Raw genomic sequence first — 23739 nt, 5'->3', positions numbered from 1 at the left:
TTCTAGCTTTAAGAGCCATGGACACCGCCCTAGGGGCGGGACAAGCTCTGGAACTCCCTAGTGAGTATGTCAGTGGTTTCTTCAGGTGCCTTCCCTCAGTTCTTTTCAAATTCAAAAGATGAGAGGAAAAATAACCCAAGGAAAAAAATCCTGTAAAGCAGAAACCTTACTCTTTGAGGGAAGGAGGGTAGCTCATTTGTGAATCCATTCCAGAGCACGCTTTCTGAGAAAAAGAAATACAGGTAAGTAATTTTCCCATCTCCAAAGGTGACTGGTGACTGATTAATGAGTGGATTCACAGAGTGTGGAGAGGAAGCTCCAAGGATGTCTGTTTAACACACAACAATCAACCAATGAGGACAGACAACGATGGATGGCACAAGAACCAACACTATGCTTGAAGGATCTCAAAACAAAAAGAAACAAATTAAACAGCTCAACAGTAAGCTACACACTAGCCTGCTGAAATAAGCAATGACCTAACAATGTTACTCTGCAAAACCCCCAAAGTATCAGTCAGTAGGAAAGCCCTTCAGATATATGACCAATAGAATCTGTTCTGTGTACATTTACTCTTCACTTTGCTAATGGTGCGCCATTTTTCAAATGTGTGAACCCTTCCACAAATCCAGGAGGGAGATGAGCAGGCCATTCTAAAAGGAGGTCCTAAACCTGGAACACCTAGAACTGAAATCACAGTCAAAGAAAAAAAAAAATATTTCACAAAGAAAATACTATCTGTGTTCTATTAAATAAGATCATTCTTTCTAACAACTAGATGCTATCATCTGTTCATCCTGAATTGTTACAATGCAAAAGGTGAAAACCCTAAACCTGGGATGAAGATGTACAAAGACCTGAGATGACAAATGTATAGGCTTGGATAAGATACATTTTAAGAATTAACTAACATACTCAAACCAACTTCAGACATTAGAAAGTGGAAATATCCTTGCACTAAGAAACTTAACAGGAAAAGGAGTATATATGAATCACTTAATGAACAGCACAGAAGAAATCTGAACATAGTATAAATTTTATAAATGCTTTGGGTTAAGTTACTTTGAATAAGTAGCTCAAGCTTCGAGAAAAAAAAAAAGAAGTGATATGATCTAAGCAAATTTTAAATTGCTAAAGAGACTACCCTAGATTATATTCATATTTTAACAAAATAATGTCATAAACATTTAACTTAGTAAATTGGAACTGATCTGTAAAACCACCATAAAGGCAAATTAATAATTACTTCACTTTCAATTTGTTAGGTCTGATTTTGTTTAAAAATTTGTTAAAAATTTACTAAAACTTATGCTAATGAAAGCTATCAATCTAAACTTGGAAACATAAATTTCTATGAGGACATAAACAAACAATAACAGTATATATGGAGAATATCAGAATTGAAACTTGGGAAATAGAATAAAAGTTTACTAATTAGATCATTGAAAGAGGTCCAGACAAGTTTCTCCTACACTGAATCATCCTCCAGGATGTAGAACTTGGTAAGTATATTAAGTATTAATAGAACTTGATACACATTTAAGATTAAAAAAATCAAAAGCTAACAGGTAAGGTGAAAGAGGATTATTACTATTCCATACTCTGGGGCTGATACATTTGGCGTATGTCTAAGACGATGACAAGATTCAAAGCAGGGACTCAAATGCAGTTCCGTTTTTAGGGAACTCCCCTGAGGGGACACAAAGAGCGAGCGAGGTGACAGAACACAGGTTCCTCCCCCAACCCCATGCCTTGCCTCATTCCCAAAGATTCCCAAATATTCTAGTCTCTCCACTTTTTTCCCTCCGGTGTCTCTCTAAAGATGAATACCTATTTTTATAGAAAGGGACACTGGCTGATAACGAGGAGACTACACTTCCCGAGCATCTCTTAGGAGCACAGTTTTCACCATTTCCACAAAAGCTGGACAAAAAAACAAAGAGAACAAATACCAGGAAGAACAAGGTAGTCACTACCAGTAGCCTAATTCAATAAAAACAAAGGCCCACTATGTATATCTATCTGTAATCAAGTAATACCATAAACCAGTAATTTTACTTCAAATTACTTACTTCAGCTACTCTGAATTAATGAAATGTTTAAGGCCTATGTACTGAAGAACTGAATCACTCCTGGGAAATTACTGACAATTCACTCACTATGATTGCTTTTATATGGTTTAAAAACAACATGTCCCATACCTTTACAAGTAGGGAAAAAAAAAGCGTGGTGCAGTGGTACATGCCTGTGACCCACTTAGGGAGGCTGAGGCAGAAGGATGCAAATTCAAGGTCAGTCTGGGATGGCAAGATTCTACAAGCCGGGGAGAAAGGAGGAGGAAAAAGAAACAAAATATCAACCTTCATAAAGAGCTAAACTGTTGACATGGAATATAAATTTGAAAAACATGAATTTGATTCCTTAAATGGCATAACTTGTAGTTGGGTAATGATTCACCTTAATAAGCATGCAAAACAGAAAGTGTTATGGTTTACAAAGTGACAATTACTATTTCCTGTGATGTCAATTTTCAAATATTATCCACATCACACCTGACACTGCCTGCCATATTGTCCAAATTACCCAGAAGGAATTACTTAGTGCCTTATATAAGTAAAGTGAGCACTTAATGACACTAAGTAATGATGGTGCAGCTATCTATGGAGCGTTGGGAAAAGCTCCATCGCTTAACCACTGAATGTAAACACATAAGCCTGGATGATCTTCACTGCTAGCCATTTACCAGCCTTAGAAAATTTGGAGGGTTTTTCTTTTTTCAATTATCACATGGAAATCCTATTACAACTTAAATATTAACTTTTTTAGAAACAGAAGAAAAACAGTCTGTAACTTTCTAAGAATCTTGGTTAGCTGTAAAAAAACAAATTTATTTTTCTCTCTCAACTGTAGAGTAAGGTATGTTTGCAGTAAGAGTTCTTTATTAACCAGGCAGTGGTAGTACACTCCTTTAATCCCAGCACTCAGGAGGCAGAGGCAGGTGCATCTCTGAGTTTGTGGCCAGCTTGGTCCACATAGTGAATTCCAAGCCAGTCAGGGGTACAATGCAAGGCACTGTTTCAAAACAACAATAACAAAAACAACAGCCAGGCCTTGGTCGCACACACACGCCTTTAATCCCAGCACTCAAGAGACAGAGGCAGGCAGATTCTGAGTTTGAGGCCAGCCTGGTCTACAGAGGGAGTTCCAGGACAGCTGGGGCTACACAGAGAAACCCTGTCTCGAAAAAGAAAATAATAATAATCATAATAATAATAACCATCCTTTATTGGTGAGGTAAAAAGAATGATGACTCACACACATGTAAAACAGGAACACTACACCTATTACCAGGCATGATGCCTCATGCCTGCAATCTCAGCACCCAGGAGAAAGATGAAGGAAGACTGTGAGTTTGAGGCTGGCCTGGATAACACAGTGAAAGCTTGCCATAAAACAAAAACAAAAACAAAAACCAAAACCAAAACAAAACAAAACAAAAAAAAAACACATTTGGGCTGGAGAGATGGCTTAGTGATTAAGAGCACTGGCTACTCCTCCAAAGGTCCTAAATTCAATTCCCAGCAACCACATGGTGGCTCACAACCATCTATAATGAGATCTGATGCCCTCTTCTGGCACGAAGGCATACATGCAGGCAGAACAGTGTATACATAATAATTAAATAAATTTAAAAAAAAAAAAAAGCTTCAAAACTCCACATTTGATGCAGGTTTACGTTGTGGTTGCCTATGTTGCCAACTAAAGACTAATCTGGAGAGCATCAAGAGAACACTTCAAGTGATTCATAAAAGACTTCAAAAATAAAAAAGGAAAAAACACTTGCTTCAATTTTTTTTTTCCAAAACATGAGCATGTCTTGTTCCTGAGAGAAACTCACACACTGAGAAAGGGAGCTCTTCTTCCTAACAGTACTCCTTACTTCAAGATCGACTATGACTAATTTCTCATTCTTGAGACAGGAATTCCCTTCTAAGCTGCTATATGGGTCCTAGAATCTAAGAAATACAGTGACATGAATAAAAAAATTACTTCTGCTAGAAAGAATAATGCAAGCTAGACAGCTGAATGAGTTACTGAAGAACCCAGGAAAAGTCTTTAGAAGGAAGCTCAGCTCCCATACACCCTAACAATGGGTTTCTAACCTCAGCACTATAGATACTTTGGACCTTCATTGGGTGGAGGCAGGGGATTGATCTGTGTACGCTAAAATATTTAGAAACTTCCCTGAACTCTACTCATTTAATAGCAGAAGTGTCATCATCCTTCAAATCACTTCACAGATGTGACAATGAAATCTAAAAAGATTTCCTGCTATTCTCCAATTTTCCCTAGGAGGAAAACCACACTAATGGAGAACTAGTGTCAACAGTGCTAGGAATTTACATATTCTAATATCTACACCATGGAAGACAGTCAAGTGGAGAGTACAACTTAAGAGGTCTACTCAGAGAAGGATGCAAAGAGAACCCAAGCAAGGCAGGTAAAATGCTGACTCAATTCTCACAAGAGAAAGCAAAGGGCTCCCTATATCACTCACTTGAGGATGTTTTCTGGCATTTTGGTGTTTTAATCTTTAAAAGTATGGTTTTATGTTTCCTTATAATAAAAGCAGAAGAGAATGAACTTATTAGGTATGTCTTAAAATAGTGAAGAAATGAGCCAAAGAGATGTCCAAAAATGAATGGAACTTAAGAAATATTCTGAAACAGTTCAAGATAAGTGAAAGCAAACAGCATTCAAAGAACACAAAATCAGTTTCCTAGAAGAGGATAGATAGCCACAATGTATCACTTCTTTACAATCTAGTCACTGTAAAATATCATTCCTCTTAGTTTACAATAATCATAAAACCCACTTGAAGATCACAGTGCTAATAGCCTGTATGTTCTAATATTAGAGGGCAACTCAAAAAACTTACTGAAATTGGGGACAAAAAATATTCACCAAAAGAAAAGAGAGAGACTAATTACAGAAAAGAAAACCTGAGAAGGACCAGGATAGCACACAGTACTCTTCTACATTGTGAAGAATTTGCTCTATCCACCAAACCTGACCTCCAAGACCCTACACTATACATATGTACACAAATATGGGGCTAACAGTTTTTAACTCCCACTAACAGAAGTATTCAAAAGCAAGGATGCCCTCACAGTGTGAATCCAACTGTACCAGTCGCCTTTGGAAATGTGCCTATATCCTCTGCTCATCCTTGTTAAATGACCAAAAGGCTGTTTTATTCACTTTTAAACATGGCTGCTACAAATACAACTTTGCAAAAAGTGATAAAGAATTGAGAATCAGAGCTTGGACTGGAAAGAACCCTTTAAGCACAAATACACAGCATCTAGCGTATGTTAAAATCTAGGACTTACCCCAGTGGCAGAAATCAGAGGAGACCACAAAGAGATTACTAGGATCCGCTAGATATTTACTGAAGAGTTTTCCGAATTCCTGTTCTTTTGACTCACTCAGAGCTCCAACCAGTACAGGAATAATGGTAAACTCATCTTTATGGCTTAAAGAAAACAGAAAAAATAAAAATAAAAATAAAAGTCATTTAAGCTGTTTAATGTTAAAAATATTTTTCCAATTGTGTTGGCATTAAAAAGTGGAACATTTATTAACAATGATAATGATAACAGACATATTTGATTGTTGAATCCTAAAAATCTACAAAAGAAATTTTGAAGGAAGCTGATTTAAAAACAAGTACAAAATACTAAAAGTATCTATTTAAGTTACCAAAATGTGCACTGCTTTAAGTAAACAAAGCTCTTGTACTGCCAGGTACAAAACATGTTCAAAAGTAAGTCCATCAGACCGTCCCCAACTATTCATGAAGGCTAGAATTGCCTACCCAGTCCTACCGTTTTCAGAGCATGAAAGCCTTCCTCATCTACTTCAATTTGATCCTGTAAATATACACCATTTCTGGCACCTATTCTATAAACCTGCAAAGCACAACCTACAGAACTTGAACTTGGCTCCTGTGAGATTCATCAACTGCTAACCCTAACAGTCAAATATATGCCAGCCTCAATACAACTCAAATTTCATTGACATCAAGAGTAACAAAAGAATTAAAGGATATATTCATTTCTAGTACACCCCCCAAAAGACACACGCACCCACCCACATCATTTATGGTATATGCAGTTCCTTTTGACTGACAAATTTATGGAAAGAAACAAAACAGATTAATAACTATGATTTAAGTGACTATGATTTAAGTAACTATAATTTACTGCATTTTACAAATTATTTAAAATTGTTCACTATAACGGAATTTTAATTATATATATATATATATATACACACACACACATATATATATATATATTCAGTATTTATGTATCAATGGTCCTAAGAGTTTTAGAAGCATGAATTATGTTTGTCTAAACTTGTTTTGAATAGGACTTTTAAATTCAGCATTTTAATAACTATTTTTAATGTTAATAACCTGACACAGGACAAACAGACTTCATAAAAGGTGTTTGTTTTGTTTTTAACACTAAGTTTAAGTAATCACAAAATAAATGTTGGCTAAGCTATATACCACTACTTCAGGGTACCCAAACACCTCCCCCATAAGAGCCCCCTTACCCTTGTCAACTGCGAAATAAACAGATCATACAGACCTCCAGTCCCTCTGCAATGCAGGGGCTTCTTGGGCAGAATCTGCATCTATGGTGTAAGGAAAAAAAGAAGAAGCTGGCAGAGGAAGCTGCCATGGGACATCTCATTCTCTGATTCTTACCAGTTTGCCAAGTAACTACACAGAGCAAACAAGGCCTTTTTCTTTAATCAGGTTAATTATTAATTGAAAGAATTTTGGCTTCTAATAAAAATTTTTGGTAACTGCCATAAATTATTCTAACCTCAAAAATTACCTCCAAAAATAAATACATGAAGATCAAAGAGATTGCAAATAATTATGATATGGTAGGGAAGCAGCTGTTGTGCAAATTAAAGGAAGCAAAGGAAAGCCAGAGAGATGGGTTTAAGGACCATTCCTGTGGCACTTGAAATGATTGCCCGTATCTTTAGAAGGATCACACCTAGAAAAGCTATCTGATGAAAGTTATCACATGAAGCATACAGTCAGAAAGTGTCAACTACAGATGGCTTGCTCTGCAGAAACAACAAATCTACTCTTCACAGACCCACCAAACCTTCAAATAATCTCAATGAGCATATAAATCTATATAAATCTATCTCTACAAAGAAAAAAGTCCAGTCCTCCACAGAAACCAAGGGAGTGAATCATGGCTCATCATTTCAGTCTTTCTTGCCATTTTTAAAATTTTACTGTTTCTCTGTCTCCATGAGCATGAATTAGAAAAAAAGAACACTTGACTTTGAAAAATAAGTACTAGGACTGGAGAGACGGCTCAACAGTTAAGAACAATGGCTGCTCTTCCAGAGGACCCAGGTTGAATTCCCAGCACCCACATGGTAGCTCACAACTGTCTGTAACTCCAAAATCTCACACAGACCTACATGCAGGCAAAACACCAATACACATAAAATAAAAATCAATTTAAAAAAAAAAAGAAAAATAAGTACTTTTGAATCTTAAAGGATCTTAAAATCCAAGTTCTGAAGTTGATTTTCCAGTAAAGTATAAATATGCCCACTGAAAAAATTATAAAACTGGATAAAGCTTTTAAACAATGATTTTTGTGCACTTAACTAAAGAGGAGGAAAACAGCGTGTCTCTTCATGACACATAACAACTTCCTGTTAAAACAAGTAGGCTGTCTCCATCCCTGCCCAGTGCCACAGGCAGAGAAGACCCAACACAGCAGAAAGCTGCAGGTCGCTAAGTGCAAACTAGAGAATCTCACACGTTCCTCAGCCTGAAGTATATGGAGCACACCAAAGCCTACGGATTAGCTACAAACTTAATAGGAAGACCCTAGATAGGGGAGGGCCACACACTTGATAAACTGTCCTAAAATCCTAAGGAATGGGACTTTCATCCTCCACATAACTTTGGCTGACCCAAAAGATCCCAAGGTCACTAAAAATCCAGAGCCTCTGAGTATGAGAGAGAAGAACCAGGACATTTGAGGTGAAGTTAATCACACACGCCATGCCTGCATTGCTGGGGGAGTGGCTCAGCTATAGAGTGCTCACACAGGAAGACATAAGACAACTCAAGAGAAAGTCAGAGGGCAAGTAGAAACACACTAAGCTTGTTTGATTATGCTCCCCAAAGTACACGACACTCCGCATAGACAGTGAAAGCATCCTGGGCTCATGATGTTTAAATACAACCTATAAGCAATCATTTGCTAAATACTAAACTACGATCACTGGCGAAGTCCCTGAAAGCTGAGTGAAAATATAAAAATAATTAATTTCTTGAAATAATAGTGAGAAAATAGATTCCGCAGCTGGAATGCATACAAAATGCTAAATAATAAAGCCTGCATGGAGAAAATGAATAAAACCAGAATTACTACAAGCCTACGTAAAATGTACCACTCAAGAAAAAAATATAATCTATGTTAAAAAAAAAAACACCAAACTATGACACTCTATAAAAATAATAGCCAATAAATGTTAAGATCAGCTCAATGCTTAGATTTAGTAAATTTCAAAATTGTTATGAGAAATATAATCAGAGAATTAAAGGAAGGAAGCTATTTAAAACACCACCTTAAAAATGTGCGTGCATGCATGTGGTGTGGCAACAAGATATATCAACAAAGTAATCCAAACTGTTTTTTTAAAATGGATCACTGAAAAGTACAATAACTAAATGAAAACATTTACCTATTGGATCAAAGAAGAGAATTAACCTTTTAATAAGGATGACTGTCTGCAATCAGCAATGGACTCGAGAGGCCAGGTACGGCAGTGCAGCCGTACTAAGGAGGCTAAGAGAAGAGGAGAGCTACCAGCCCAGACCACAGAGAAGAAGACCTTGTCTTCAACTAGGGGACAGGCAAAGACAAAGCTTAATTTAAATCAGTAGCCAAATTGAACAACAGAAAAATAGTGAGGAAATATAAAGAGAATTGGGGAATGTAAGACAATATGAAGCATGCAAACTAGCATCAAACCCAAACAGAGGAAAGAAAAAAGAATAGATGCCAAAAATGTCCTCAAAATCTCATGGAAAACACTAACCAAACAAATCTGATCCTCACCTACTCCAACTAAAGATGAAGCTCGCCACCAAAATAAACTTACAACTTTTGATTCAAATTGTGTCCAAGGATTTTCAGAGGTAAAACTGTAACTCATCTAGTCCAATGGGATCAGGGAACATCTTTTTCTTTCTTTCTTTCTTTTTTTTTTTTTTGGTTTTTGGAGAGACAGGGTTTCTCTGTGTAGCTCTGGCTGTCCTGGAACTCATTCTGTAGACCAGGCTGGCCTCCAACTCATAGAGATCCGCCTGCCTCTGCCTCTTGAATGCTGGTACTAAAGGCGTGGGCCACCACTGCCCTACTGCAAACATCTTTTTAAAGGGACCATAAAACACTTAGGTTTTCTGGGCCATACAATATCCAGAATAAAAATATCCAATATTATTACAGAAGGACAGTGGGCAAAGACAATACAATATACTAGTACCTGGGTGTGGCTGGTTGCCAATAAAATCCTACTTACAAAACAATATATGTTGACACACAGACTTGTACAAGAAATGTTTATAACATTATACACAATAACCATAAATACCAGACTTCATTATTTAAATCGACCATGCAAAAATAAGGGTGTTTTATAAGTATCTCCAAAAAGTTGTCAATCCCTGCCATGATGAACTTTTAAGATTGGAAAGAGCCAATCAAAGCAGAAGATTAAAGAGAGTTACAAAGATGCTCCAAGTGTTCCATTTCTAAAACAATGGCAGTAACAAAACTAACACAAGCTGTAAGGAATCTGAACAGTTGGTGACTTGTGTGTTTTAGTTTTGTTTGGAGACAAGTGTTGCTGTATCACACAAGTTAGCTTTCCCCGTCTTTGTCTTCCTAATACTAGGATTTCAGGCACACACCACCCCATGCCCAGCTACCAATAGTTGACTGTTTTTTTGGTGTGGTTTTTTTTTTTTTTTTTAAGATTTATTTACTCGTATTTTATGTGCATGATGGGTGTTCTGCCTGCATCAATGTCTGTGCACCTTGAACATGCAGTGCCCAAGGAAGCCAGAATAGGATGTTAGATCTCCAAACACTGGAGTCATAGACAGTTGTTTAAGGCCATATGGGTGCTGGGAGCTGAACCCAGGTCCTCCATAAGAGCAACAAGCCAATCCTCCAGACTCAAAATACATTTTTCAATCAAACACTTTCAATGCTATTTTTCTTACTACTTCTGCACATTTTTTAAATTAAAAACTTTAAGTTATAAAAACCAAATAAAGAAAAAAAGTAGTAAATATAGAAAAAAAGGTGATCAAACTATAAACTCCAAATAAAGAACAACTCCCCTCACAGGAATTATGATTTCATAGTAATCTCAAGTTCATTTTTACAAGATATAATTCTTACATATCCTAACTCCTCAAAAATCAATTAGTTCTGTTTGATAACAAAATTTATTATGAATTACACTTAAAAAAATGGGAAAATGAAACAAAACATGTAGGTTTATAAGCATTAAAAATTGCTGGCTGGGAGATGGTGGTGTATACCTTTAATCCTAGCATTCAGGAGGCAGAGGAAAGCCGATCTCTGAGTCCCAGGACAGCCAGGGCTACACAGAGAAAACCTGCCTTGATAAACTCTAAATAAATATAATGTGTGTGTGTGTGTGTCTGTGTCTGTGTGTGTCTTTGTGTGTGTGTATCTCCAAGCAGTATTAAACTACAAGATGGGCCAAGAATGGTCACATAGGCCTTTAATCCCAGCACTTCGGAAGCAGAGGCAAGCAGATCTCTTGAGTTCATGGCCAGCCTGGTCTATAGAGTAAGTCCCAGGACAGCCAGGGCTACAGAGAGAAACCCTGTCTCAAAAAACAAATAACAAAACAAAAAATTTCTATGTATACAAACTTATATGCATGTTAGTGTATTCTTAACCATTTCTACTCATGATAAATAGGTTAAATGGGACTTCCACTGTTCATTTTATCCTTCATGATTCAATTTACAATCTCAAATCATGTCTTTTTATTTTTTTAAGTATCAGAGGAATAAGCTGAGCAATAGGATGAGTCACTTTACATTTTTTTCTTTATAGTCTTTTTTCCAGTCAGTGGAGGGTGGAGCCCAGAGACTTGAGCACACTAAGCAGGCATTCTCATTTTAGTCTGCAGCGCAGACTCCAGTGCTTCTAAGAGGTTCCAGGAAGGGCTGCAGAGATTTTGGTCAGTGAAGTACAGACCTGAGTTTTATACCCAGCACCCAGGTAAAAAGCTAGACATGTGGCACATATCTGTGACCTTGGTTCTGGGGAGACAAAGAGGAGGAGATCCTGGAGATCACTGGCCAGTCAATCTAGTCATGAAGTGAATTCTGAGTTCAGAGAGAGACTCTGTTCCAAAAAGTAAGATGAAGAGCAATCAAGAGAGACATCAGCCTCCAGCCTCCATACCGCACACAAACACCTGCACAACACGTGTATAGACACACACTTTAAACATGCAAAATAAACAAAATCATCAGCTTTTACATTTAAGATAACAGAAGTCAGCCGCACACCTTTAATCCCAGCAGAGGGAGGTGGATCTCTGTGAGTTCAAGACCAGCCAGATCTACAGAGTGAGTTCAAGGACAGCCAGGGCTGTTACACAGAAACCCTATCTAAAAAAAACAAAAAATGAAATAAAATAAACAAGGTAACAGAAGTTGGATGGTAGTGACATGTGCCTTTAATCCCAGCACTTAGGAGGCAGAGGCAGGTGGATCTCTGTGAGTTCGAGGCCAGCCTGGTCTATAGAGCGAGATCCAGGAGAGCCAAGGTTATGCAAAGAAGCTTTGTCTTCTTGTGTGTGTGTGTGTGTGTGTGTGTGTGTGTGTGTGTGTGTGTGTGTGTAACAGAATTACAAATAACAGAAAAAAGTAAAATAGAATTATAAATATATTAGTCACTTTTCAAAAATTATATAATGTTTGTAATAGTAATGGGAGGCAGGGTTAAGTTAAATGTTTAAAAAAATGATTTAGGGACTGGAGAGATGGCTCAGCTGTTGAGAGCACTAGCTGCTCTTCCAGAGGACCCAGGTTCAATTCCCAGCACCTATTTGGCAGCTCACAAGGGTCTATAACTCCAGTTCCAGGGGATCTGGCATCTTTATACAGGCATACATGCAGGCAAAACACCACTGCACATAAATAAAAATAAGTAAATCTTTAAAAGACTGATTTAAAAAGTAAACCAGGTGTGGTGGCTCACACCTACAGTCCCAACAAGAGGCTGAGCAAGAGGACCATTCTGAGTTCCAGGTCATCCTGTGCTACTAGTGTAACCCTGTCTCACAAAACAAAGACAAATAACAACACAAGTCACAAGCATTGTGGCCGTCCCTCCTCAGCCTCCCAGATGTTATGATCACAGGCATATGCTGCTAGCACTGGATACTACTAACTCTTGTGTTATCACACGGAGCAAGAAAAATAACATGCATGTAATTCATGATATGAAAATCATTTTTAAAAAAGCATGATTCTATATTTAAGTTAAAAGTTTTAAATCAATTAATAGCTATCTATTTTCAATAACTAATAACTGAAATTATTTGGACCAGGGCTTATACTGGGCACAGGATATAGATATATATTAGCCTAGTTGCTCCAAGTGGAAAACTTACTAGATAGAGAACTATCATAAAAGAAAAACAGAATGATTTCTCATCCAAAGAGTTATTTAGCTTTATCATCTGCAAAAATAACCATTCAAAATGACTCCCACCTCAAGTTCAAAGTCCTTCCCCTTCAGACGCAGAGACTAAGTTTCCATTCCCTTGAATTTAGACTTGTAAACTGTTTTGAAGAGTAGAACATGATGGAAGGAAAGCAGTGCCAGTCCCAGACCTAGGTTTAGTAAGTCTTGGAAATCAATCTCAGCTTTGCACAACTGCTACCTTCAACTGCCAACTGCAAGTGGTCCAGACTAGCGTGAAGCAGGAGGCCCCAGGGAGAGAGAAAGCCTGCAGGGTAATGGCAAGTGGAAGGAGATGAAGACCAAGAGGAGAGCTGCAAAACCTCAGAAGGCACTCAGCACCACAGCTCCAAGATGGGAGGGCATTCTGCAGCCTCCAGCCCATATCACACCACCTCAGCTGAAAATGGAGCAGACAAGTCATCGACACAGCCTCTGACCAAACTAAATCAAAACAGTAAGAAGACATGAGAGCATGGCTCACTGTGCATACCAGACATGGAGGAAAACAACCCTCTTAGCTGGAGGCAGAGTTTAGTGTAAGGTACCTAAACATCTCACACAGGCCTTTGGCACACAGAGTAAAGAGAAGCTGGAAGAAAACGGTGACTGTGGAAACTGAAGGAGCAGTGTAACACCTGCCACATGAAGCCACAAGTGTAAGGTACACTACACACTAGAGAACGATCTGTAACTGTCACATGAAGTAACCTAGAAGAGTAAAATACACTGAATGAATCTGTGGATCGGCAGGTTTCCCACCAAAATAATCAAAGTGTTAGTAGCTTTTTTTTTTTTTTAATACACACATACCAGAAGGTATGAGGGGAAATCATGAGCTTGGTAATCTGTCAAAATTCATAATAAAGGATTTCTGGATTGGAAAAGAACTCATCACTAGCTTCTTCAAATGGCAGAAGACTATCACAGAAAACATCGTGGGGGCTGGAAGAGATGGTTCAGGGGGCAAAAGCACTCACTGGGCAAGCATGAAAGCCTGAGTTTGAATCCCCAGCACCCAAGTAAAAAAGTCAGGCTTCATGTACTTGTAACCCTAGCATGCATTAGGGGACAGAAACAGGCAAGCCTCCCTAGCCAAAATGGTGAGCTTTCAATTCAGTGAGAGAACCTGCCTCAAGGAACTAATAAAGAGATGCAGAGAGGAACACATGCAACATCTTCCCTGGCCTCCTCATGTGCACACATGGCATACACACTTGCACACTCACACGCACTCACCACATATGCACAGAAAATAAGGAAAACTGGGGAGAAGAGGAAGAAGGGGAAAGAGGGAGGGAGAGAGGGAGGGAGGGAGGGAGGGAGGGAGGGAGGGAGGGAGAGAGGGAGGGAGGGAGGGAGGGAGGGAGGGAGGGAGGGAGGGAGGGAGGGAGAGAGGGAGGGAGGGAGGGAGAGAAAAGGATAAAGATAAAAGCCAGCACGGGGACACGACTAGTCAGAGAACTGGCAGTGACATGAAGTGCACCTCTGAGCTCCCTTCTTCAGAACTTAGGAACACATGCTTGCAGAGCTTCCCTGTCAACTATAACTCAGGGTCCAGAGGAGAGAAAAGCCAGTCTCAAAAGAATCTCAGGTGGCATTTTTTCTTAACAGAATACCGCTCTTATTTGATATACAAAAAACCTACAAAGTGCTTGATCAGTCTGAACTCAAACACTGAGTTACGCCTCTAGGCTTTCAAACAACACACTGTGAACCAAATGGAAACTTAGGCACAAAACAGGACACCATCACCACCACCACCCCTTTTTCTGTTTTTGTTCTTTTCCCAATCTTCTGGTTTGGAATTGTTTTTAACTCCCTTCCCCCCCCCCCCGCCCCCCATTTTTTGTGGCTAGCAGGGTCTTCTTACTCTATTGCCCACACAGGCCTCAAACAATGATCCTCCTTCCTCAAGCCTTACAAATGCTAGGATTACAGGCTTGCGCCATGCCAGGCCTAAAAGTCCATTTCTTAAGGAAAAGTAAAGGAGCCCAAATGACCCAGCTAAACAGTTAAAAACAAATGAGGCACTGAAAAGAGAAAACTCTAGAGACAGTTTATGCTTCATTTTACCAAACAAATCAACTACTATGTGTTGGGCAAAAAAGTGGGCACAGATGCATATGGTAGAGAGCAAAACAGATCCTGCCCTTTCCTCCTATTACTTATCATCCAGGGGCACTTTACCACAGGAAGACCTTTAGCAGGTACCACACATCATCTTCATCCTCAGTTAAGTGTAAGAGTCTCATGTACCTTTACAAAATTCTGAAAAGAGTGACTTTCAAAGCTATTTCTAAATTTAAAGTTTTACAACTACAGCACTGTACTAAAAATAATGATTATTCTAAGACACTGATATGTCAATTGGCTAACAAGCAAACCAAAATACATCAACCCAAACACACGTAGGGGTTGTTGTCTTAATTTCCACTTGAAAAAAAATAATCAGATCAATTCATATATTCAACCTTAATAGACAACTAGTTAAAAATCAACTTTAGTCATTATAAAGACACTGCAATCTCCAATTTTATTTCATTTTAATTAAGAAATTTTTAATTTCCTTGCTTTGACAAATTATCCTAGGCTAAAATAATTCCAAAGACATTAAGCTCTGTGACTTCTCTAGGAGTTCTTATATTAATCATATACCTTTCCATGGCTTTAGCTGTATAAGGCAAATGCATTTCAATACTGTGTTCATCTTCATCTGTCTGCAGAGACATGCGTTCAAACATTCCTGTCTTCCATAGCTCTCCATAAACTAAAAAAATTTCAAAATATATTAAAACAAATATTAATGCATACATTTATTTTATGAGCTTCCACCCAGCAACACAAAACTATAAGCTATGGCAAGAAACAAAAACACCACATACTCCATTTTTTACTATAAGTGAAAGACACATGACTAATTTTATTACATAAAATAATGCATGTAAAGACTTACCATTTGGATAGTAACACAGTACATTTTTCATCAGTTCCTTTTAATATTTCTAAAATAAACTCTGGGTCTAGGCTATTCTTTGGATTTTAATCTAAATGTTCTAGCCAAAACAGTTCACTAGAATTTCTACTATAACAGAGAAAAATCACCATCTATTTATATATAATATTAACAATATAGCTTTATGTTTGTTTTGTTTTTTTATAATAAATTGTGTAGTTTTATTATTTCACTTCATGTTTCTACCATACCAACATCATAAAATTCTCACTTCCAAATTTTTTCCAAATTTCAATTTTTTTTTTTTTTTTTTGGTTTTTTGAGACAGGGTTTCTCTGTGTAGCTTTGCGCCTTTCCTGGAACTCACTTGGTAGTCCAGGCTGGCCTTGAACTCACAGAGATCCGCCTGGCTCTGCCTCCCGAGTGCTGGGATTAAAGGCGTGCGCCACCACCGCCCGGCAATTTCAAATTTTAACTTATGGCAGAAATCATAAATCCACCACAGTATTATGACAACTTAAAATAATCTAGCTATCTGGATATCTCTGATGAACTATACCTAAACCTGAAGACTACAGACCAAGATATGAAACTTAGTATGCCAAACACAATGGGCAATAACTCAGAGTCAGGTCTGCGACACACACCAACAAACCTCGGGCCAAAGCAGGAGGCTCATGAACTCGAGAGCAGCTGAGCTACAGAGAGGGGATCAAGGTCTTGTTGCGTGCACTTAGCAAAATGCTTTCTCAGGAAAAAAAAAAAAAAAGAAGAAAAAGAAAAGAAGAGGAGAAGGAAGGGATGAAGAGAAGGAGGGAGGGGGGAGAGAAGGAATGAAAGAGAAAGAAGGGAGAAGCGGGAGGAGGGGAAGAGGAACAGAGGAGAAAGAAAAAACAAAGACAAAAAATGGTAGTTAAGACCTCATTTCTACAAAACACCTTTTAAAAAATTATCCATTTCTTTGCTTTGTACCAAATAAGGTTTTTAAAAGCAAAGGTTGGGCGGGCTGGAGAGGCGGGGCTGGAGAGCTGGCTCAGTAGTTAAAGCACTTGTTCTTGCAGAGACCCAGATTCCCAGAGCCCACACATTGAGCCCACCATCTACAGCTCCAGTTCCAAAGAATCCAAAGCCCTCTTCTGACCTCCTCAGCTACTAGGCAGGCACACAGTGCAAAACACTCATACCCATTAAATCAAATAAACAAATCTAAAAATAAGAAAAAATCAAAGTGTGTCCCTTAAGACATCTCAATCAGGAAGGCAATATTCTATTTTGATTAATAAGATCTATTCAAATAACACTGCTAATATTCTATAAGACAACCTCAAAGTATAAAAATCAAAGTCTAAATAAGGCCTAAATGAGCTAACCATCTTTTACCGATGCTATCTTTTATTTAATATAAATTGCTATAAACTTTAACAAAACAATAGCATCCCTTATATACTTAAAATATAATTTAATGAACTGAGGGATACACTCCCAAGTTCATAAAAAGTGGTTATGATGCAGAAAGAAGGGAAAATTCAGTGTAAACTGTGGTCAATGAATACATCAATATTAATTGTTCTACTCTGTATACTGTTTTGTTTTGTTTTTTACATGACATACATTGTATAAGAAACAAGTGAACAAAAAATGACATCTGGGGACTGGGAAGATGACTGCTCAACCTGAATTGGATTCCTAGAATCCACACAAAAATGCCCGACATGGTGGTGCACACTTAAGTTTCCATGGGAAATGAAGACAGGGCTCCTTGGCCAGCCAGCCTAGCCTTCTAGGTGAGTTCTAGGCCAGCAGATACATTGTCTCAAAAGAAAAAAGTCGACAGCACAAAAAAAGGAACATACAGTACCCAAACACAAATGTCACGCACTCACTTACAGGAGAGAACACACACACACACACACACACACACACACACACACACACACACACACACTTTTTTTTTTCCCTCTAGAAGGAAAATCAAAACAGACATGGGAGCTGGACAGACGTCTTAGCAGGTAAAATGTTTACCACAAAAGCTTGACAACTGGAACTGGGATCTGAGAATCCATGTAAAAAGTTGGGCAGGTATGGTGTTCCATCTGTAACCTCAGTGCACAGAGGCAGAAGGAGATCCCCAGATTTTATTTATATATATATGGCAAGCCAGGTAAGCCAAAATAGCAAGTTCTGAACTCAGCCAGAGACACTGCCTCGGTATATCAGGTGGAATGCTCAAGGAAGACTCCCGATGTTAGCCTCAGGCCTCCACATTAGCACACACAAGTACCTTTACATAACACAGACACACGCACACACCTATAAATATGCAAGCCCATATGCATGCATGCATGCATACATACGTACACACACACACACACACACACACACACACACACACACACACACAATAGCACATGTTAAAACAAAATGTATTTAAAGTTTCTGTACCACCTTTCAGAGCCTCAAAACCTATAGAATAATTCCCCATAAAAAACAATGAGAGGAAATGAAAGTATTATCACCACCATTTAAAGTGAAAAAAAGTGATACACATAAAAATAGAGTAAACCTGCCAAGTCTTTTATCAGGCTGTCATGTATACTAATTTCTTGCTTTACAGCACAATACAAAAAAAGTATTTCTCTAAATATTAATGTAACCACTATGGTATGGGGCCAAGTGCCTTTAACATGTTTTTGTTGTTTTGAGGAAAATACTACTTTTTTTATCTGGCTTATACAGATTAGTTACAACCAAAAAAATTTAATTGCGACATTATTTATGATATTTGTGTCTTTAAATGTTTTTAAATTAAACTGCAATCCTTGTTAAATGAGCTTTAGGTATGTAAAAACTACATGATTTCTATATACTTACTCTTTTGGTCAATACGCAGGTCATACAGAGGAGTCCTATATATATCCACACTGGAGAGTGCACATCGAGACAGGGGCACATGATGGGAAGGCCCAAGGATGAAAATTCTCCGGCTGGGAGATACACAACAGAAACACAGAACAAATGTACTTCTACACAGATCTTATCAAAGAAAAGGAAAAGTCACTTTAAATCGCACTTGTTTTTCCATGCTGACTATCTACTTTCACCACATTCTGTGAACAGAAGAGCTAAACTATGGTCTCACTAAAACTCATATACTGAAGCTCCAACTTCCCATACCTGACTGCCAATTTGGAGATAAATTTTTCAAGAGCTAATGAAGTTAGAATGAGGCCCTTAACATGTGACTGATGAACTTATACAGAAAGACTTCAGAGCCAGGAGTGGTGTCCCATATAATCCCAGAATTTGGGAACCCTGAGGCAAGGACTGCTTCAAGTTCAAAGTCAACCTGGGCTACATAGTGAGTTCTAGCCAACCAGGATTACAGAACAAGATCCTGGAGTAGGGGTGGGGGGACACACGGGACACAACCACGACACATGACTCCAAGGACATGCTTAACAGTCATGCAGTGGGAGGCCTAGCAACCAAAGAGCCTCAAAGCAAGCCATGACACAGGGTTCCAGCTTTCCAGGCCATGACCGCCGGCTCCACCCTTCCAGAACTGTGAGGAAATAAGATTTCTGCAAGCTAAAGCACACAGTCCTTGGAATTCCACAACAGAGCTGACTGGATGGTTTGCTCCTCGGAATTAACATGCTATACATAAATCATTTCTACATGTATAACTAGACACACTTCAAAGAAGACTATCAGTTTAAATATTTCAGCTATGAAAATTTAAAAATTCTAAATTTTTTTTTTTTTTTTTTGAGACAGGGTTTCTCTGTATAGCTTTGTAGCCTTTCCTGGAACTCACTCTGTAGCCCAGGCTGGCCTCGAACTTACAGAGATCCACCTGCCTCTGCCTCCTGAGTGCTGGGATTAAAGACATGCATCACCACTGCCCGGCTAAAAATTCTAAATTTTTAATAAAACTAAATACTGGTACAAATTTCTAAATATCTATGTCAAACAGCATTACAAAGAAGCATTCTGACAAAGCTATTTCGACATTATTGGGGGGTTTTTTGGAGGCGGGTCAAAACAGGGTTTCTCTGTGTAGCTTTGGAGCCTATCCTGGCTAGCCTCACTCTGTAGACCAGGCTAGCCTCGAACTCACAGAGATCTGACTTGCCTCTGCCTCCCAAGTGCTAGGTAGGATTAAAGATGTGTGCCACTACCACCGGGTTGGAAATTATTTTTATAGTAACAAAGAAATAGAACATCTTGTTGAAAAAAAAATTCTATATAATCAACTTTCTCTATTCTCATTCAAACACAAGTCATCCTCAAATACAAAGAAACTTCATAATGCATTATCTGCACTGTCCACTAAGGAAAATAACTGGGCTAAATACTAGCTGGCTATAATCTTTACAATCCTTTTGTCTCAGCATCAAAAGTAAAATTAGCTTACTATTATTTCATATCAAACATCCAAATTTGTCCTACAATCTGAATTCTGAAAACTATGCATTTTCTATTTTCTAAAATTCAAATAAACCAATCTTACCATACATAAGTAAGTTATGAATGCAAAAAATGCAAAACTGTGCAAAAAAAAAAAAAAAGGAAACTGGTAATGGGCTTAAGTACCTAGAAAACAATGACCTAGTTCTTCCACCGTCAGATACTTGGAGAACAAGGACTGTGTGCTGTAGCAATACATTCTGACAAAAGTCTATTACTGCACCAAGTGTGACAGCATTTACCTACATCCCAACACTTAAGGACCTAGGATGATCAAGAATTCAAAGCCAGCATGGTCTACAAAGATCAGACCCTATCTCTAATCCTAGCACACAGGAGGCAAAGCACAGGCAGGCCTGGTATGCAAGATGAGACGATGTCCACAAATGAATGAATGAATGAATGAATGAATGAATGAATGAACCAATGAACCAACCAACCAACTAACCAAAATCTATTACTAAGGTAAGAAAATTAATTTTCTTTCTTTCTTTTCTTTTACTTTTTTTTTTTTCTTTTTTGAAGACATGTCCCTCTAAGTTGGGGAAGGAAGGGATAAGGAAGTTTTGGATTGTTATTCTTAGAGTCCCCAAATTGGATGAAATCACACAACACAGGAAACTATTTTATCCTTAGGCTAATATGGGTCAGAAATAATCCTTCTACCTTTCTCTTCTACATCTCTTTTTAAAGATTTTATTTGTGTATTTTATGTATATGAGTGCTATGTCTAAATGTATGCCTATACACCAAAGAGGGCACAGGATCCCATTACAGATGGTTGTGGACACTGTATGGTGCTGGGAATTGACCTCAGGACCTTTGGAAGAACAGCCATCTTTCCAGCCCCTCCTCTCCATTTTTTTAGCACTGTAATCCATATTTGTTTTTTGTTTTGGTTTGGTTTGGTTTGGTTGTTTGTTTGTTTGTTTGTTTTTCAAGACAGGGTTTCTCTGTGTAGTTTTGGTGCCTGTCCTGGATCTCACTCTGTAGACCAGGCTGGCCTCAAACTCAAAGAAATCTTCCTGGCTCTGCCTCCCGTGTGTGGGGATTAAAGGCATGCACCACTGCTGCCCTGCGCAATCCACATTTGTGTATCATCAGTAACATGGAGAAGGGTCTAATTTAGATTATTAAATGAACAAAACCAAAAGATACCATTTTGCTCTACTACAGCAGTATACAAATATTAATTAATTCTTTGATTAATGTCTAATGTGAAATATGTATAAAATGGTAACCTTGGGAATGTTTAAGTCACTTGATTAATGCCAGAGATTAATGCCAGGAACTAAAAATCAATGACACTTTTCCAGGCACAGCAGAGCATGTCTGTAGTCTACATACTCAGAAGGTTGATTATCAGTTGAGCTCAGGAGCAGAAGACAACATAGTAAGACCCCACTTACAAAAGAAAAAGGAAGAGGAAGAGCGGATTAAGCAGGGAAGGAAAGGGAAAACTCAATACAAAGGGGTGTGGCTCTGGTTGAAGAATCAGTTTCTATGAGAAAAAAAGCTTTGGGGAAACTCTAAGGTATATAGTTAAAATATAAATGATACTTTTAAAATGTCAGGTGTGGTGGCACACACCTTTAATCTCAGCACTCAGGAGGCAAGGCAAGCAGATCTCTGTAAGTTCCAGGCCAGCCTGATCTCCACACTGAGTTCCAGGACAGCCAAGGCTACAAAGAAAAGTCCTATCTTGACAACAGCAGCGACCACACGTCAATCTGAAGACATATATTAATCTACTAGGTCACAGTGAGCGCTGCTCCAGTACAGTGGTGGTCTAGGTCACAGTGAGTGCTGCTCCAGTACAGTGGAGGCCTGGATGCTTTCTTTGCTCACCTGTTGTCAAGCCAGCCTATACAGAAGAGTCCCTACCAACCGAAATTAGCCAGATGTTTTTCCAATACATTCTTTCTAGTTTGGTAAAAACTCACCCACAATCAACCTAGCTCAGTTCCAAAACTGATTCACAGGAAACAAGGAAAAAACTGAGCCATCAGTACAATATCCTTAAAACTGACACACACACGAAACACAGAAGGGCAGACATTACTGCAACAGTTAAGGGAGCATATTAAGGCAATAGTGACCTCAAAATAGGCCTCTGTGTTAGCTAAAGTGCTAACACAAGAACATTAACAAGGCACATTGAATTTCATGTGTTTCCTCCTCCTTTCTTTGCTAGACCCATAAACAGCAGAGCCACTGCAATAGTTTGGAGGGAAATAAGTAAGCAAGCCTATGTCCTTTCCTTTAATTAACTGCAAGTTGTTTTGCCTTTAAAGAAATAACCTCAGTATTAGTATTCTGGCTATTACTAGATCGGAAAAAGAAACCTTTAATACTAAATATCAGAGTGATGGTAGAGACTCACATTTTCCTAGAAATATAGTCCACACACTACAGCTCCTGAGAATTCACCTCTGTGAAATTACTATAATGAATACGGTATATGAGCACTTGCTCTCATATTTTTTCAACTACCTATTCCAACTAATGGAATGTAATTTTTTTAAAGATGTTTCACAGGGAGGAAAAATATTTTAACTTAAAGACTAAAACTGTCCTGAGTTTTTACTTTTTGTCCTGCAAAGCTTTTTGAAAAATATAAATTAAATTCAAATTTCTGCCTAACTGCCTGTTGAATTTCAGATTTTAGTTGTTAGTTTTGTTAGCAGCCAAGAAAGACTTTACAACTGTCAATATGAAAAGTAATTTAATGAAATGTCCCATTTTTTAAATGTTCTAACAGCCTAAAATAATTTTTTGTAACACAAATCTCATCATTTCGCTTACTCTTGCCTTTCCCCCCATCCTCCTTGGTTTTTCAAGTTTCTCTGTTTAACAGCCCTGGCTGTCCTAGATCTCACTCTGTAGACCAGGCTGGCCTAGAACTCACAGAGATCTGCCTGCATCTGCCTCCCGAGTGCTGGAATTAAAGCTGTGCACTACCTCACTCTTGCCCTTATTTTAAAAGCCCTCCCTAAGCTGAGCAGTGGTGGTGCACACCTTTAATCCCAGCACTCAGAAGCAGAAGAAAGCGGATCTCTGAGTTTGAGGCCAGCCTGGTCTACAGGACAGCCAGAGCTACAACAGACAAACCCCATCTCAAAAAACAAAAAGCAAACAAACAAAAATCTTTCCCGGCTTTTCATGGTTATGAAGTCAAGTAAAACCCTTAAAAATAAGTGGGAGTTTGTGGGCTATTTTTTCACCTAGGGTATGTGTATGGTTGGGGTGTGGGTGTTTAGAGGCATAGATGCAGAATGGGGGCACATGCAGAAATCAGAGTTTGACAACAGGTGTCTTCACAGTAGCGTTCCACTTTATATTTGAGACAAGATCTCCAGCAGAAACTAGAGCTCACTGTTTCAGCTGGACTATATAACCACCGAGTCCAAAGATCTTCCTGTCTCTGTACCACCGACCCTCCCAACTCCATGC

At 38.4% G+C, this 23739-nt stretch overlaps 1 protein-coding gene across 4 annotated transcripts in view; it reads right to left on the bottom strand.

Annotated features, from left to right (window-relative positions):
• The window catches only part of Memo1 (mediator of cell motility 1), a 101199-nt gene that overhangs the window by 15874 nt on the left and 61586 nt on the right, over positions 1–23739 (bottom strand). For 2 of the 4 annotated variants that reach the window (XM_059248196.1, XM_059248197.1), the window contains exons 4-7: positions 18688–18800; positions 15519–15630; positions 6660–6705; positions 5394–5536 (exon numbers count right to left, since the gene is read on the bottom strand). In XM_059248196.1, the coding sequence (XP_059104179.1) occupies positions 5394–5536; positions 6660–6705; positions 15519–15630; positions 18688–18800 (414 nt within the window). The remainder of the gene's footprint in view (positions 1–5393; positions 5537–6659; positions 6706–15518; positions 15631–18687; positions 18801–23739) is intronic. The other 2 variants (XM_059248199.1, XM_059248198.1) reach the window with 2 other exon arrangements.

The sequence above is a fragment of the Peromyscus eremicus genome, chromosome 22 (assembly GCF_949786415.1).
Source record: "Peromyscus eremicus chromosome 22, PerEre_H2_v1, whole genome shotgun sequence".
Taxonomy (NCBI): Eukaryota; Metazoa; Chordata; class Mammalia; order Rodentia; family Cricetidae; genus Peromyscus; species Peromyscus eremicus.
The sequence above is the reverse complement of the archived record's forward strand: the minus strand, read 5'-3'. Positions and strand labels throughout refer to the sequence as shown.